Here is a 16070-nt window from a genome sequence, read left to right as displayed (position 1 = left end):
GCTATGACTGGAGAGATAAGATGAGCGAGAGCGGCGTATAACCAGCGATAAAGGACGCGGAACACCAACACATGTTTACACCGCCAATAAACAAAACGATCACCCTCGGCTCATGCGCCAGAGGTCCGAACTGCACCACCCGTCTTTCGGACAGGGTGCCAACAAGGTTTATTTAATGATTATTAGTAATGTCAAGACAGTACGGAGAGACGATGCGATTACAAAATAATGAGATATAGAATCGAAAGATGACAAGTAGTATGGAAGAGGACAAACGAGTCCGATAAAGGACTGGAGGGAAGCCTCACTGGAAGTCTACAGAGCTTCCAATAATATTACAAGTATCGAAGATCTTCTCGAACCTTCAAGAACCTTGATAAACAACCAAAAAATCATGGAGGCTCATATGGGCCCATTGGCATCCGTGATCAATGGTCATGCAGGATCCCAATACGATTTGAACATGATTATGACATGATGTAGAAGAATACATACATGATTGTGACATGATGTAGAAGAATACATACATGATTGTGACATGATGTAGAAGAATACATATCCCAGATAAGAAGGTTAAGAAAAAGGCTAAAATTACCCACAGGAAGTACAGAACTGACGGTTCTGAAGAGACACAGAACCGAACCTGGGGAGAGGCCGATGCCCAAACAAACTCGTACGCAGAGGGAGGAAGGAAAATGCCCACCCTTTGTAACAGAAAGCCCAGCTCAGAGGGTGGAAAACCTAGGCAGGGTCCAATGGGGCACAAGGGCTCCGAAGTCAGTCTCTCCCCAACCCCGGGAACCTTCACATCAGGTCCTAGGGGCAAGTCATCCTCCAAAGCCCCGGCCTTACAAGAAGACAGCCGGAAAAGCAGGAAAAGAAGGGGCCCACTGGTCAGACCCCAGTGCTACGGCTGGAGGAATTGACTCGAATGCCTCTGTCGCCACCCCGGAGGGGGAAACCCCCGAAACCGCCAGAGTCTCAGGACCCTCTAAACCTTGCCCCGACCCCGAAGCCCTCAGATGCTTAGGAGCCGGAAGCAGGGGGGAAAGGAGGACAGAATGAACCACAACAGGTGAAGAACATTGGGGTGCAGACTGAACCAAGGTCGACGTGAGCAACATCCCAAAGTCTGGGTCCCTATAAGCAAAGCAGGGCAGCCTCGGGGCATCCCAGGGAGCAACCAACCTAGCACGTTGCAGCAACCTAAACCTAGCCTGTAACGCGCGAGCTGCCTGCACTTGAATAATGTCATCAGGAGATTGGATGAATTGAGTCACAAACAAGCAACAATGCTCACAGGACTCCGGGTCGAAGGTGTCACCGACCCAACAGGCAGCATGACGGACACAAAAACTATGAGAGTTGCCGTGAGATAAGGGGGACAGAGCAACCCTCAAACTCGCACAAGGTGGAGAGGGGACCCAGGGGTCACATCCATTGAACCCCGTGTACCCCTGCGGGGTTTCCCAGGGCTCGTAGACTGGTATTGCTAAGGGTAAGCCCAGGCAGGGTACTGCTAACCAGTGCCCAATGTTACCAAATAAACTGCTAAAGCTGAACTCCTGGTACGTGTCCACTCACGGAGGCGAAGCAGGGGGATACCATACAAAAAACAAAATGTCAACCTTAATATAACTGGGGAAAGACACACACAAAGTCACACCCCCCACCAAGCAAAAAGGGAAAAAAAACTCGCAAGAGGACAATGTACCCAGGAGGAACAGAGCTGGCAGCTGTTATTGATGAAAACTAGCTGCGCAGTATCCCCGTACCCCTACCAGTGCAAAAACTACCCTTCCCCCTCCCGGGAAGGGGGGGGAGCTGTGCAGACATGTCGCACAGCTCGTGTGACATCATGCTAGTTTGCTCATTTTCATTTGGGGGAGTTCTGTCCACTCGTTTGTCTATCTTAGTCGTTTTCACCAGAATTGGAGTTTGTTTTGAGACGCTTACCTTTCTGGGTGCCTGTCCTGGTCGATGGGAGATATAGAATGCTCCAAATCCCATGTACAATTCTATAGGCCATTGTTCCTCGTGTCTCTGAGGGGGGCCAGGTTCTAGCTTGTGGTCCCCGGTAGGCCTAGAACTCCATTCACACTCACTGATGCCAAAGTTTAGGAATATACATATCAGCCTGGATAGCTCTGGGGAACTGAAGGGGGTTCCCCTCAGAAAAACCTGAAAAACAATGAAATTCTTTGCAAAGAAATCAAGCGCCATCGTCACTAAACGGGAGGCACTGGTAAACTGAAGCACGGGTGACCATACCACCAGGAATCCATGCGCTAGGTCACCCATACACGTATCAACAAACTACGTTACTCGAGGCAGAGCTCATAACCCAATTCAAATTTTACAAAGAAATTGGACTCGTAATCCGAAAAGTTCATAAATAGGGGCATTTGTAAGCCGAGGTGTTACTATCACACACACACTGTAGTAAAAACACCACACAAGCTTCAGGGACTGTAAACTCATTCACCGAAGAAGAAAATTAACAATTTAGATAACAGCGTATAAAATTTTGAGTCCCCAAACACTACAGCACCATCTCACATCAAGGAAACATCAACCTGGCTGCCCCTCTTGCAACATTGATAATTCATCCATTTCCATGCTCTATCTTTTGTCAGCACTAGCCCATGCATACCTGCTGGATACCTGCTTGATAGGGTTCTGGGAGTTCTTCTAATCCCCAAGCCCGGCCTGAGGCCACGCTGTATTTGCGAGTTTGGTCCACTAGGACCAAATTTGTCCTAGTGGCCTGTGGGCCGCTTGCAGCGGCCCACATACCCACCACAGCCCGGTTGATTCGGCACTCCTTGGAGGAAACTATCCAGTTTCCTCTTGAAGATGTCCACGGTTGTTCCGTGGGAGGATGTTGAACAACTGAGGACCTCTGATGTTTATACAGTTCTCTCTAATTGTGCCTATGGCACCCCTGCTCTTCACTGGTTCTATTCTGCATTTTCTTCCATATCGTTCACTCCAGTATGTTGTTACTTTACTGTGCAGATTTGAGACCTGCTGCCCTCCAGTATTTTCCACGTGTATATTATTTGATATCTCTCCCATCGTCTTTCTAGCGAGTACATTTGGATAGCTTTGAGACGATCCCAATAATTTAGATGCTTTATTGTGTCTATAAACATATAATTTGATGTAAATTGAATATTTGAGAGAAATATATGTTACTGGAAATCGAACACAACACCAGGCAGTGTTTTGTTCGATTTCGTCGCCACAGTTCAGTGACCTACAGCTTTGAAATAATAAAATTAATAAATCAGTTCCAAAATAAGTATTTTTTATAGCTCTTATTATCGTAATAATGTTGCTAAACTAAATAAATAACCCAAAAATATATAATTTGATGTAAATCGAATTGTTAGGGGAAATTTATGTTACTGGATCAGGCTTAAACACCAGCCTACTGAAGGGTGTACGTATAGACTTAGTCTGCGTTCGTACAGTATGCACCCAGTGCCCTTAGCTTTGTCTGCAATTGACGTACAATATTTATCCGCCGGTGGAAGAATAATCGTGGAATTGACCATTTTTTTACTACAGCTCTTTGGTTATAAAACAAAATGTCTCGGGGGGCTTACTAATAGTGCCTTATTAATGCCAAAAATGAAGCAGTATTTTGCATGAACTAGTAGCAGAAAATCAACCAGCACGAGAACAGCCATACCCAACACGAGAACAGCCGTACCCAGCACGAGAACAGCCGTACCCAGCACGAGAACAGCCGTACCCAGCAAGAGAACAGCCGTACCCAGCAAGAGAACAGCCGTACCCAGCACGAGAACAGCCGTACCCAGCACGAGAACAGCCGTACCCAGCACGATAACAGCTGTACCCAGCATGAGAACAGCCGTACCCAGCACGAGCACAGTTGTACCCAGCACTGGTACAACAGCCGTACCCAGCACAAGCACAGTTGTACCCAGCACTGGTACAACAGCAGCCAGCACCAGCTCAGAAGCAGCTGAACCCACAACAGCAGCGAGCACCAGCAAAGCTGATGCAAACATCTAAAAACATCGTGTGCAGCGTGAACAGTTAGAACAAGTGTTAAATTCAAGTGTACACAGTGTTAAAATTAAAGTTGCAGTAATTTTAGTGTACAATAGTTTTCATAAACTGTATTGTAGTACTCAACATACAGCAAAACTACTTTTAATCAACACAGTGCTAACGGCATAATGCACTACAGCACGTATTTAATGTAGAGCATTCACAACTTCACGAAACTTCAAGATGGACATAACTTCAACAATAAGGTAAATTTATGAATTACAGTATTTTTTAGTAGAGAAGTAATATATAGGTAGAGTATGTAATATGATAATGCATTTTTATTGTGTACAAGAAAAAAAAGACACTGACACAAACGCCTCCTGAAGGTCACCTCTTGCAACGAACCCAACGCTCCAACGAACTGGGGTTGGTCCCATATAGTACGTTGAATCGAGGTTGTACTGTACTGAGCAGTACTCAAGATGGGATAGCACAAGTGATTTGAATAATACAATCATTGTGATGGGATTCCTGGATTTGAAAGTTCTCGTAATCCATCCTATCATTTTTCTGGCTGCCGCAATATTTGCTTGGTCATTCTCCCTAAACGTTAGGTCATCATACATCAATATTGCCAAATCCTTTACACGTTGCTTTCATACTATGGGCAAATTTGACTGTTTTGTACCCTGTATTATGTTTAAGGTTCTCATTTTTACCGTATCTGAGTACCTGGAATTTATCGCTGTTAAATATGTTATTTTCTGCTGCCCAGTCAAAAACTTTATTAATATCTGCTTGTAGGTTTTCAACGTCTTCAGCAGAGGTAACTTTCATGCTGATTTTTGTGTCATCTGCAAAGGATGATATGAAGCTGTGCCTTGTGTTTGAGTCAATATCTGATATGAGAATAAGGAAAAGCAGCGGTGCAAGGACTGTACCTTGAGGTACTGAGCTTTTAACTGCGCTTGGACTCGATTTTTAATATCTGTAGGTTTTCAATGTCTTCAGCAGAGGTAATTTTCATGCTGATTTTTGGGTCATCTGCAAAGGATATTATGAAGCTGTGCCTTGTATTTGAGTCTATATCTGATATGTGAATAAGGAAAAGCAGTGGTGCAAGGACTGTACCTTGAGGTACAGGGGTACCTCAGTTTAAGAGTTTAATTCGTTCCTGGAGACGGCTCGTATTCCGAAAACTCGTATTCCGAAGCTAATTTCCCCATAAGAAATAATGGGAAATGAATTAATCCGTTCCTGACTACCCCAAAAACCTCACATCAAACTAAATTTTATACCTAATTCATACAAATAAACCTACAAAACTATGTTCAAGTTATTACTTACCCTTGCTGAGGACTGCTGTTGGTGTATGGAAGATGATGAGGAGGAGGGAGGAGGAGAGGTGTTACTGTTTGGGAGTCCCCTTCCATTATAACATCAGGCAGTGAGGACTTCACTGGTATGCACACTCTGGCACATTTTGCCTGCATACCACTAGGACTTGCTTGTCTTACTAAGAATCTGTCTAAAGAAACTTGTTTTTTCCTACATTTTAACACTTGTCTGTAGTAAGACATCACATTGTCATTTAAAAGGTGAATGCAACGGCCTGCTACAGCTTTATCTGGGTGAGTTTTTTCAACAAGACTTTGCAGTTCTTCCCATACATCACACATTTTCTTAATCAAGAAGGGACATCCTGTACTGCCTCTACTCACAGCTATTTTCTTAGGTTGAACCTTATCAATGGCTTTCTTGAGACCCCTGGCGAGATATATAATGACAACTTTTATGCTCAAATGGCCAAAAAAACGACAAAAAACTGTAAATCCTTGTGAAGAATTCAGGCGGGATAGTCACTGGGCGCGAGACACTGGTAAACTGGGGCCCGATCACCGTGCCACTATGCGCTAGTTGGCCTGTACACATATCAACAAACTCGTGTTCTGAGGTAACCCTCGCCTTCCGAGACACTTTTTCCGAGGAAATCCTACTCGTATTCTGAAAAACTCGCATACAGGGACACTCGTGTTCCGAGGTACCACTGTACTGAGCTTTTAACTGCACTTGGACTCGATTTTATATGGTTGACTGTTACTCTGTGTTCTGTTCAACAGAAAACCGAGTATCCAGCATCCTACTTTACCAGTTATTCCTATTGACCTCATTTTGTGTGCTATAACTCCATGGTCACATTTATCAAATGCCTTTGCGAAGTCTGTGTATACCACATCTGCATTATGTTTTTCTTCTATTGCCTCAGTGATTTTGTTGTAATGGTCAAGTAGTTGTGAGAGACATGATCTTCCTGCTCTAAATCCATGTTGGCCTGGATTGAGGAGGTATTTAGTTTCCATGAAACTAGTGACCAGACTCCTGATCACTCTCTCAAATACTTTTATTATGTGGGACGTTAGTGCAACTGGTCTAAAAAATTTTGCCAATGCTTTGCTCCCTCCCTTGTGTAGAGGGGCTATGTCTGCTGTTTTAAGCACATCTGGTATCTCCGTGTCCAAGCTCTTCCTCCACACTATACTGAGTGCCTGTGCTACTGGCACTTTGCATTTCTTTATAACTATTGAATTCCTTGAGTCTGGACCCGGGGCTGAGTACATGGGGATATTGTAAATTTCTCTTTCAAAACCTGTCACGCTCGTGTTGATATCAGTTATAAAACCCAGGCATGTTTTTTTTTTACATTGGATAGAGCCTTTTGCATACATGATGTCGCCTCCATATCAAGTCTCAACTTTTGTGTATCTCTGCAGTGTTATCAGCATTTGCACACACACAGCACACACTGTGACCTGCAGGCAACACACACTGTGACCTTCAGGCAACACACACAGTGACCCGCAGGCAACACACACTGTGACCTTCAGGCAACACACACAGTGACCCGCAGGCAACACACATTGTGACCTGCAGGCAGCACACACACAGTGACCTGCAGGCAGCACACACAGTGACCTTCAGGCAACACACACTGTGACCTGCAGGCAGCACACACAGTGACCTGCAGGCAGCACACACAGTGACCTGCAGGCAGCACACAGTGACCTGCAGGCAGCACACACTGTGACCTTCAGGCAGCACACACTGTGACCTGCAGGCAGCACACACAGTGACCTTCAGGCAGCACACACTGTGACCTTCAGGCAGCACACACTGTGACCTGCAGGCAGCACACACAGTGACCTGCAGGCAGCACACACAGTGACCTGCAGGCAGCACACAGTGACCTGCAGGCAACACACACTGTGACCTGCAGGCAGCACACACTTGACCTGCAGGCAGCACACACTTGACCTGCAGGCAGCGCACACAGTGACCTGCAGGCAACACACACACTGTGACCTTCAGACAGCACACACAGTGACCTGCAGGCAACACACACAGTGACCTGCAGGCAACACACACACTGTGACCTTCAGACAGCACACACAGTGACCTGCAGGCAACACACACAGTGACCTGCAGGCAGCACACACAGTGATCTGCAGGCAACACACTGTGACCTGCAGGCAACACACAGTGATCTGCAGGCAACACACTGTGACCTGCAGGCAACACACAGTGACCTGCAGGCAGCACACACAGTGATCTGCAGGCAACACACACTGTGACCTGCAGGCAACACACAGTGATCTGCAGGCAACACACTGTGACCTGCAGGCAACACACAGTGACCTGCAGGCAGCACACACAGTGACCTGCAGGCAGCACACACAGTGACCTGCAGGCAGCGCACACAGTGACCTGCAGGCAGCGCACACAGTGACCTGCAGGCAGCACACACTGTGACCTGCAGGCAGCACACACTGTGACCTGCAGGCAGCACACACTGTGACCTGCAGGCAGCACACACTGTGACCTGCAGGCAGCACACACAGTGACCTGCAGACTGCAGAATGCCTATTAGCCCATACGAGGCAGCTTCGATTTATATCCAGCTACTCTCATTCATATATATATGTCCAACCTACACTTGAAACATCAAGGGGACCCTACTTCTATTATGTTACGCAGTAATTGGTTCCACAAATCAACAATCCTATTACCGAACCAATATTTACCCCAGGTCTTTCCTATATTTAAGCCTGTGTATATACTGTATATAAATGCTATATAGTGAGAATTATTGAATGAATGGACGCAATATTTTAATTTATTAATATGGGGCCCCGGTAGTACATGGGGGGGGTTTATTCTCGATGCACAATTGAGAATTCTGGGTTCGAATCTTGGGCGGGACAGAAATGGTTGGGCACATTTCCTTTCACCTAATGGCTCTGTTCACCTAGCAGTGAGTAGGTACTCAAGAGTTAGTCAGCTTGTTGTGGGGTTGCATCCTGGGCAGGGTCACTAATTTGGCTTGGGGGGGGGGACGTCGATAAAAGCCTAATATGTATGAACACACTCGGGGCTTCCTGTCCCCTGACACAATGAATTAAAAAACCAGCGTTGAATGTAATGAAACGCCATTTTCTGGGTGAGACCCGGAGGCTCCCCGGAGCTTTACCGGCTGATATGCTAATGTCAGACTTTGGCATCAGTCATATGTATGGAGTTCTAGGGCCTACCGGGGACCACGGCCAGAACCTGGCCCCCTCAGAGAGGCAAGGGGAGCAATGGCCTGTAGAAACCCCCGTGTGGTTGGAAGCATTCTATGTCTGCCATCGACCGGGTCAAGCATCCAGAAAGGTAAGCATTCCAAAACAAACCCCTATTCTAGTGAAAATTGCTACCTAAAGCCGAACTAGTGGATAGAACTCTTCAACAGAAAACAAGGAAACTAGTATGACGTCATACGTCACCGCGCCGCTGTCTGCGCAGCTCCCCCTCCCCGGGAGGGGGAAGGGGGAGCCCCAGACCTCCCACGCCGGCTATCCACCCATCAGTTCTGAGGCTGGATGTCAAAACACGCGAAAAACCGCCGACCGGAGGGAGGGAGGGTTGCCGGGTAGCCTCCGGGTCTCACCCAGAAAATGGCGTTCCATTACATTCAACGCTGGTTTTCTGGGGGGAGCCCCGTCGGCTCCCCGGAGCTAACTACCCACAGAGGAAGGTCAAAGGGACAGAACCGGGAGGCGGACACCACGCACCCCCCAACGAGGCGAGACAACCGGCAGCAAACGCCAACCCAAGGCGCCACAGCCCCGAAAAGTCCTGGGAACAACACGAGAACAACGAGCAGCAAGGCCCCTGCACGAACACCAAAAATCCATGCCCGAAAGACCACAAGGCCACGTCGCCCAGACAGCAGCGAGAGCAGCGAAGCCACGAACGCCACAGGCATGAGGGAAGAACACAGGCACCTTAGCCGCAAGAACACGGCTGACCACCCGGGACACTATCACCCGCGAAGCGGGAAGAACAGAACCGGATCAACGCAAAATGCGCTCAGGACCCAAACGCCGTGGCATGCAAACAACAGCGGAGGGCCGCCACTGAACACAAAACGACACCCCCGGCCCAACCAACAAAGCACCAACAAACCCTGGACCCCTCCAGAACGCAGCAGCTTCACCTCGAGCCAGAAAAGATGGAGACTGCTGCCGCCGAACAACCAAAACGCTAAAACCGAAGGAGCAAGAAAACTCAGCGACTCGACCCCCAGAGGCAAAGGCCAAAAGGAAAGAGCCGACGAAAAAACACACCGGAACCGAAGGGGCACTACCAACCGAGGAGAAGACAGAGCACGCTGACCAGAGACCAGGATGGTGCAAGCGGCGCACGAACAGGCCGGAGATGAAACGACGCACAAGACAGCTGACTAACGGTGCAGAAGCAACACCAATACCAAAAGCAAGCTGAAGCGGCTCCGCCCGCGCCGCACGAAAAGAGGCGACAGTATGTGGCAAGACGACGGCCCCAACACCCACCAGAAAACCAAGCCGAGAGTAAACCAAGCTAACAAGAGTAACCACCTAAGAAGGGACAGGAAAAGGAAGGACCGCCAAAATACCCCATACTGCCGCCAAGAGAAGCACGCAGGTGGGACACCTACCACGAAGCCACCCGACCACCAATCGGAGGCGAGACCGCGAGGCAGAACATCAGCCCCGACAAGGCCCCTCCGAGCCCAGGAAAAGGCGGAGCCGCGGGAAGATCTCGGGCATGACCACCGAAACCCAGGCGGCACAAGGAGATGGAACGTCTGCCGAACAGAAAAACTTCCCAAAGCATGCAAGCCCGCCAGGAGTTCAGAAACGACGGGTCCGACGCGAGACATCGCAAGACCGCAAAAAAAAAAAAAAAAAAAACGGCAGTGCAAGCTAGGAAACCAAAGAAGGCGGAAGGGTCGCCGCCAGAACAGTACCTGAACCAAGGGGTACGAACAACTGCAATAGACCGAGACAAAGAAGCACATCACAGGACACAGGCTGACAAATGCCTAACACACGCAGAACACCCCTGCTGCAGAGGAGGCAGGAAGAAAGAGCAGAAGCACAAAAACCCCAGGATAACAACCAGGGGTGGACAATCAGGCAGGGACAGAAAAACCCCCACGCAATCCCCAGGCACAAAACGGCAGCAAAGTGCCACTCCACAACCGGACACAGGAACCAGGACACGCCACTGTGAAACACGGTACCAATGCTCACGTGCAGCAGCAGCAACAGGCACCACTGCAACATGCAACATGTAAATAGCAACTCCCTTCTGCAAAGACAGAGAACGGAGCAGGCAGACCCCCAGACAGGGCCAACGGAGACACGACAAAACCCTGCAAGCCCAGAAACCCGCACCAGGCGACCGACGGCGGAGAGACCCCGCTCGATACCCGCTGGATGAGGTACTGGGAGCTCTTTTACACCTCAAGCCCGGCCCAAGGCCAGGCTAGACCGGCCAGAGGGTGGCCCACCAGGCAGCTGCTAGGAGCAGTCCACCGGCCCACATACCCCCACAACCAGGACGGGCCGGAACTGCCATACGAAAACAGGCTAGTGTGCCCTGGAAGTCCACGGACGAACCAGCAAGAAGGCTTATGCTCGCAAGTAGGTCGTGTAACAAGCACAGACCTCTGATGGTAATACAGTGGTCCCCAAATGTGCCAATAGCACCACTGCACTCCACTGGTACTATCCCGCAAGTTCTACCAGATAGGCGGGACCCAAGAGCCAGAGCTCAAATCCTGCAAGCACAGCCAGGAGCCTTACCAGGTGAGTACAGAACCAACCCTACAACCCCCACACCTCACAACATTAAAAAAGGAGGGTCCCCTGAATGACTCCAGCATGGGTTGGATATGCACATGAGGGGGACAGGAAGGGTTGAAAAAGGGAGTCACTGGTGTGCGAACGGTCTCAGTCGTACAAAAATATACCTAAATAAAGACAGGTATATAAACAACTCCACATCCAGCGCCCGGCCAAAAGACGCCAGACCGCAGAAACTCACCTGGCGAACGGTGGCACGAACTTGACCCGACTCAACCATGCCCAGAAGAACCTGGGAGCACCGCCAGGTGAAGACGCCAGAGCCGGACCCTGCCGGACCCGCAGGAGAGCAGGAAGAGGCGAAGGAGGCGGTCCACACTCATGACACAGGGAAAACTGCGGTGTCCTCCCCACAACTGGGAACCAGGACACCCCCGGCGCGAAGGGGCACATACTGCAGCCAGGGAGAAGAACGAGAGGCGAAGCACTGTAGCAAAAAGAGCGCAAAACACCAGCACTGAAACACCGCCCAGACCAAAACAAACTCCACGGCGCATGCGCATAACACGCTGGCCGAACCGCACACCCTCTCTGCGGGAAGGCGCCAGCCAGGACTACTGCACAAGAAAAGTAGCCAAAAGAGGAAGCAGGAACAATAAAACCGGCCAAAGAAGCAAAGAACCCAAAAACGAACCCAACCGGGCGACAAATAGCCCAACCGGGCGACAAGTAGCCCAACCGGGCGACAAGTAGCCCAACCGGGCGACAAGTAGCCCAACCGGGCGACAAGTAGCTCAACAGGGCGACAAGGACAAGGAGCCGGCAGACATTCCAATAATGCGGGAAGTTGCGAAAAACCTTCCCGTACCCTCGAGAACACAGAAGCCAACACTAGTCCCGAAGGCACACGAAGGCGCAGGCGCACCCGAGATCGAAGTCACGCAGAACCCCATCGAACGGGGAAACATGACGAAAACACCGTCCCAAAAAGGGTGGGAGGAAACATCCACCCGTAGGACGGAACCAACCGACTCAAAGGCCAAGGAACCGAGCCCAGGGAGGGGTCGACGCCCAACAGTACGTACGGCGAGTGGGGAGGAAAGACCCCACTCCGCGTAACCACAAGCCCCGCCTAGAGGGGGATAAAAAACCCCACGGGGTCCAACGGGGCCAAGGCCCCCCAAGCCAGCCCCTCCCCAGCCCCGGGAACCTACACGACAGGCCCCGGGGCCGAGCCGTTCCCCCAAAGCCCCGGCCGTACCAGAAAACCGGGGCAGCCGTGAAAACACTAAGGAAGGGAGCCCACTGGCAGACTCATACAACACGGCTAGAGGAACAGGCTCAAATGCCCCCGTCACTACCCCAGAAGGGGAATTCCCCGAGACTGCCCGAGTCTCAACACCATCAAAAACCCCGCCCCGAACCTACAGACGGTAAGGAACCGGATGCAGGCAGGAAGGGTGATCCAGGGGAAAGACAAGGGGGTGTGGATGGAACCGAAGCAACCAACACCCCCAAGTCCCAAAACGAACTACAACGGGGCAGCCCCGGGGCTCCCGGGGAGGAAACCACGAGAACGTTGCCACCAACAAGGCTCAAGTGCAACGCCCCTGCTGCCCACACCCGCTTTGGTAGCACAACTGGGTAACCGAGCCACAACGAGCAACCAAACTCGCAGGACTCCGGGTCGAAGGTGTCACCGACCCCACAGGCAGCAGACGGAGGCAAAACAGAGAGTCACCCAGAGACAAAGGGTGAGAGCAACCCTCAAACTCGCTGGAAGCGAGGGGGGGGACTCTGGGGTCACATCCATCGGACCCGCGCGTCCCCAGGGGTTTCCCAGGGTCCCGAGCGTTTACTATAAGAGGACTCGCACTCAGGTAATCCCAGGCAGGGTACTGCTAACCGGCACCCAAAGCTACCAAACAACTTTTTAAGAGCTGAACCCCCGGGACGTGTACACTCACAGGGACCTAGCAGGGGGTACCACCAGAAAATACTCAGAACACAAGGGACACAAGGGGCAAGAACGAAGGCAGACCCCCCCCCCCCCACCAGGTAGATAAACAAAAAGAAAAAGAAAACCCCGCAAGAGGACAGCGAACCCAAGCGAAACAGAGCCGGCCGCTATGATTGGTAAAGACAAGCTGCACAGTACCCTGCGCCCCACCAGTGCAAAAACTGCCCCTTACTCTAAGGCGAACAAGGGAGACAGAACACCCGAGCACACAAAGAGCGGCCGAAAACCAAGCAGTAAACGGCCAAGCAGGGGCAGGACCCAAGGAACTTGTGGAAGGTGGCCCCAAGCCCCAAGGGCAGTATTTACAGGGCACCTAGGGAAGGGAACCCTAGGCGCATGCAGCCCGAGTACTGGAGAATCACTCCCGGCTCACGCATCACCTAGAAAACAGACACCACACTCTAGGTACAGTGCTGAAACAACCACTGGAGCCGGAGCACATAACCGTTGCCAATAGCATCAGCCGAAGAACTGATGGGTGGATAGCCGGCGTGGGAGGTCTGGGGCTCCCCCTTCCCCCTCCCGGGGAGGGGGGGAGCTGCGCAGACAGCGGCGCGGTGACGTATGACGTCATACTTGTTTCCTCGTTTTCTGTTGAAGAGTTCTATCCACTAGTTCGGCTTTAGGTAGCAATTTTCACCAGAATAGGGGTTTGTTTTGGAATGCTTACCTTTCTGGATGCTTGACCCGGTTGATGGCAGACGTAGAATGCTTCCAACCACACGGGGGTTTCTATAGGCCATTGCTCCCCTTGCCTCTCTGAGGGGGCCAGGTTCTGGCTGTGGTCCCCAGTAGGCCCTAGAACTCCATACATATGACAGATGCCAAAGTCTGACATTAGCATATCAGCCGGTAAAGCTCCGGGGAGCCGACGGGGCTCCCCCCAGAAAAGATTATTAATATGTACAACCTGTTTTTCACCATACTGTTTTATTCACCATTTTTCTATAATTTAAGGCCTCTCCATTCCATGAAAGTGAGAAATTAGATAATGAAAGTCATTGAGTAGATAGATAATGAGGTACAGGAAATGCTCTCAGCAAAGGGCTATGCACTGCTTACTTTCTGTCATAAACCCTAAAATGGATTACTACAGAGTATCGATATTAGATTATAGACCAACTCTTAAATTTTCCCTTTTGCATTAACTGAATTGAAATACTGGATTAAATTAGTTTTAAATATTTCAACACTTCTGATCATCAATATAGTGTTTCTTTTGGGTGAACTTTCATATGTTTTACCAAAGTTGATTTATATGAAAAGGATTTTGCACATTCCATGCATTGATATGGTTTCTCCCCTGTATGAAGCCTGACATGTTGCACCAGATGAATTTTTTGCGCAAAGTTTTTTGGACACTCTGAGCACTGATAGGGTTTCTCTCCAGTATGAACCCTCATATGTTTATCTAGATCAGATTTTCGTGAAAAGGTTTTCACACACTCTATACAATTATATGGTTTCTCACCAGTATGAATCATCATATGCTTTACTAAATCAGGCTTACGTGAAAAATATTTTAAACATTCTGAGCACTGATATGGTTTGTCTCCTGAATGCACTGCCACATGACTTACTAGGTGGGATTTTAATGAAAATTCTTTTCCACATACTGGACACTGATGTGGTTTCTCTCCTGAATGAGCTTTCATGTGTGCTGCTAAATTTGATTTTCGTTTAAACTCAGTCAGACACTCCGGACAATGGTATGGTTTGTCTTCTGTATGACATTTCATATGACTTGTTAGATGTGTTTTTAATGAAAAAGCTTTCTCACATAATGAACACCCATAAGGTTTCTCTCCTGAATGAATTGTCATATGTACAGTTAGATTTGACTTTACTCTAAATTTTTTTAGACATACTAGACACTGAAATGGTTTTTTTCCTGAATGAACTACTTTATGTTTTGTTAAAAGTGATTTACATGAAAAATCTTTTAAACAAACTTCACACTGATATGGTTTCTCTCCTGAATGAATTCTCATATGTGCTACTACATGTGATTTTCGATTAAATTGCCTTTGACACTCTGAACACTGATATGGTTTTTCTATGGCATGACCCATCATGTGTTGTACAAGATCAGATTGTAATGCAAAGTACATCAGACACCTTGAACACTGATAGGGTTTCTCTACTGAATAAGCTTTCACCTGTCTTAACAAACTTGGTTTATGTCTGAAATCTTTTAGACACTGCGACCTCCATAAGTTATCTTCCCTATTATCTTCCATTATGTACTGTAGGCTGAGGTTTATCATAACAATATGTTAGATATGAACATGTGTGTTATATCCTGATAAAACTCAAATATTTCTTTGACCGATACACTTTTTTAATTGAACTAGGCACATTGTTATGAATATAAACTCTCTCCTCTATGAACTTTTAGGCATTTGTTCTCGCGTAAGTTGCCTGGTTATTTACATCAAATACATTTCTCAAAGTTAATTTTTAGGATATACTGAAGAGCTTGACTTCCATGAAAAATATTCCACCATATTTATCTGGAAAAAATTAGATAATGAACAATAAAAAAAATTATTTGTGCTAACTCTCAATTATCTTAGAACCATGAATATGTGAACTATTACACGGTTTTTGCATAACATCAACATATAAGCTACATTTCCTGTAAGATATAGCTTTCTAGATAAAGGCTTAGTACAACTTCAACTCCATCAGCTACAGTCTCCCCTGGCTTGGTGCCTTCTTTTGATAATTACTTTACTATACAACTCCATCAACATGTTGTGGATAGTGAACAAGTCTCTTTTTGAGAGAATTTTTATAAGCTCATCTGTAATGTATTTTAAAGACAATTTTTACCCTCAAATATCAAATAAAATATG

General features: G+C 48.4%; 1 protein-coding gene across 4 annotated transcripts in view; it reads right to left on the bottom strand.

Annotated features, from left to right (window-relative positions):
- Nucleotides 1-16070, bottom strand: part of LOC123763967 (zinc finger protein 271) — a 99429-nt gene that overhangs the window by 23820 nt on the left and 59539 nt on the right. For 2 of the 4 annotated variants that reach the window (XM_069339837.1, XM_045751350.2), the window contains exon 3: nucleotides 14040-15725. The exons of the other annotated variants lie outside the window; for them this stretch is intronic. In XM_069339837.1, coding sequence (XP_069195938.1) covers nucleotides 14415-15479 — 1065 coding nt within the window. In that variant the 5' untranslated portion in view covers nucleotides 15480-15725 and the 3' untranslated portion in view covers nucleotides 14040-14414. Of the gene's footprint in view, nucleotides 1-14039; nucleotides 15726-16070 lie in introns of those variants that run through there. 4 annotated transcript variants of the gene reach the window in all.

Source organism: Procambarus clarkii, chromosome 5 (genome assembly GCF_040958095.1).
Source record: "Procambarus clarkii isolate CNS0578487 chromosome 5, FALCON_Pclarkii_2.0, whole genome shotgun sequence".
NCBI classification, from domain to species: Eukaryota; Metazoa; Arthropoda; class Malacostraca; order Decapoda; family Cambaridae; genus Procambarus; species Procambarus clarkii.
Note: the sequence above shows the minus strand (reverse complement) of the source record. Positions and strands in the feature narration are given on the sequence as shown.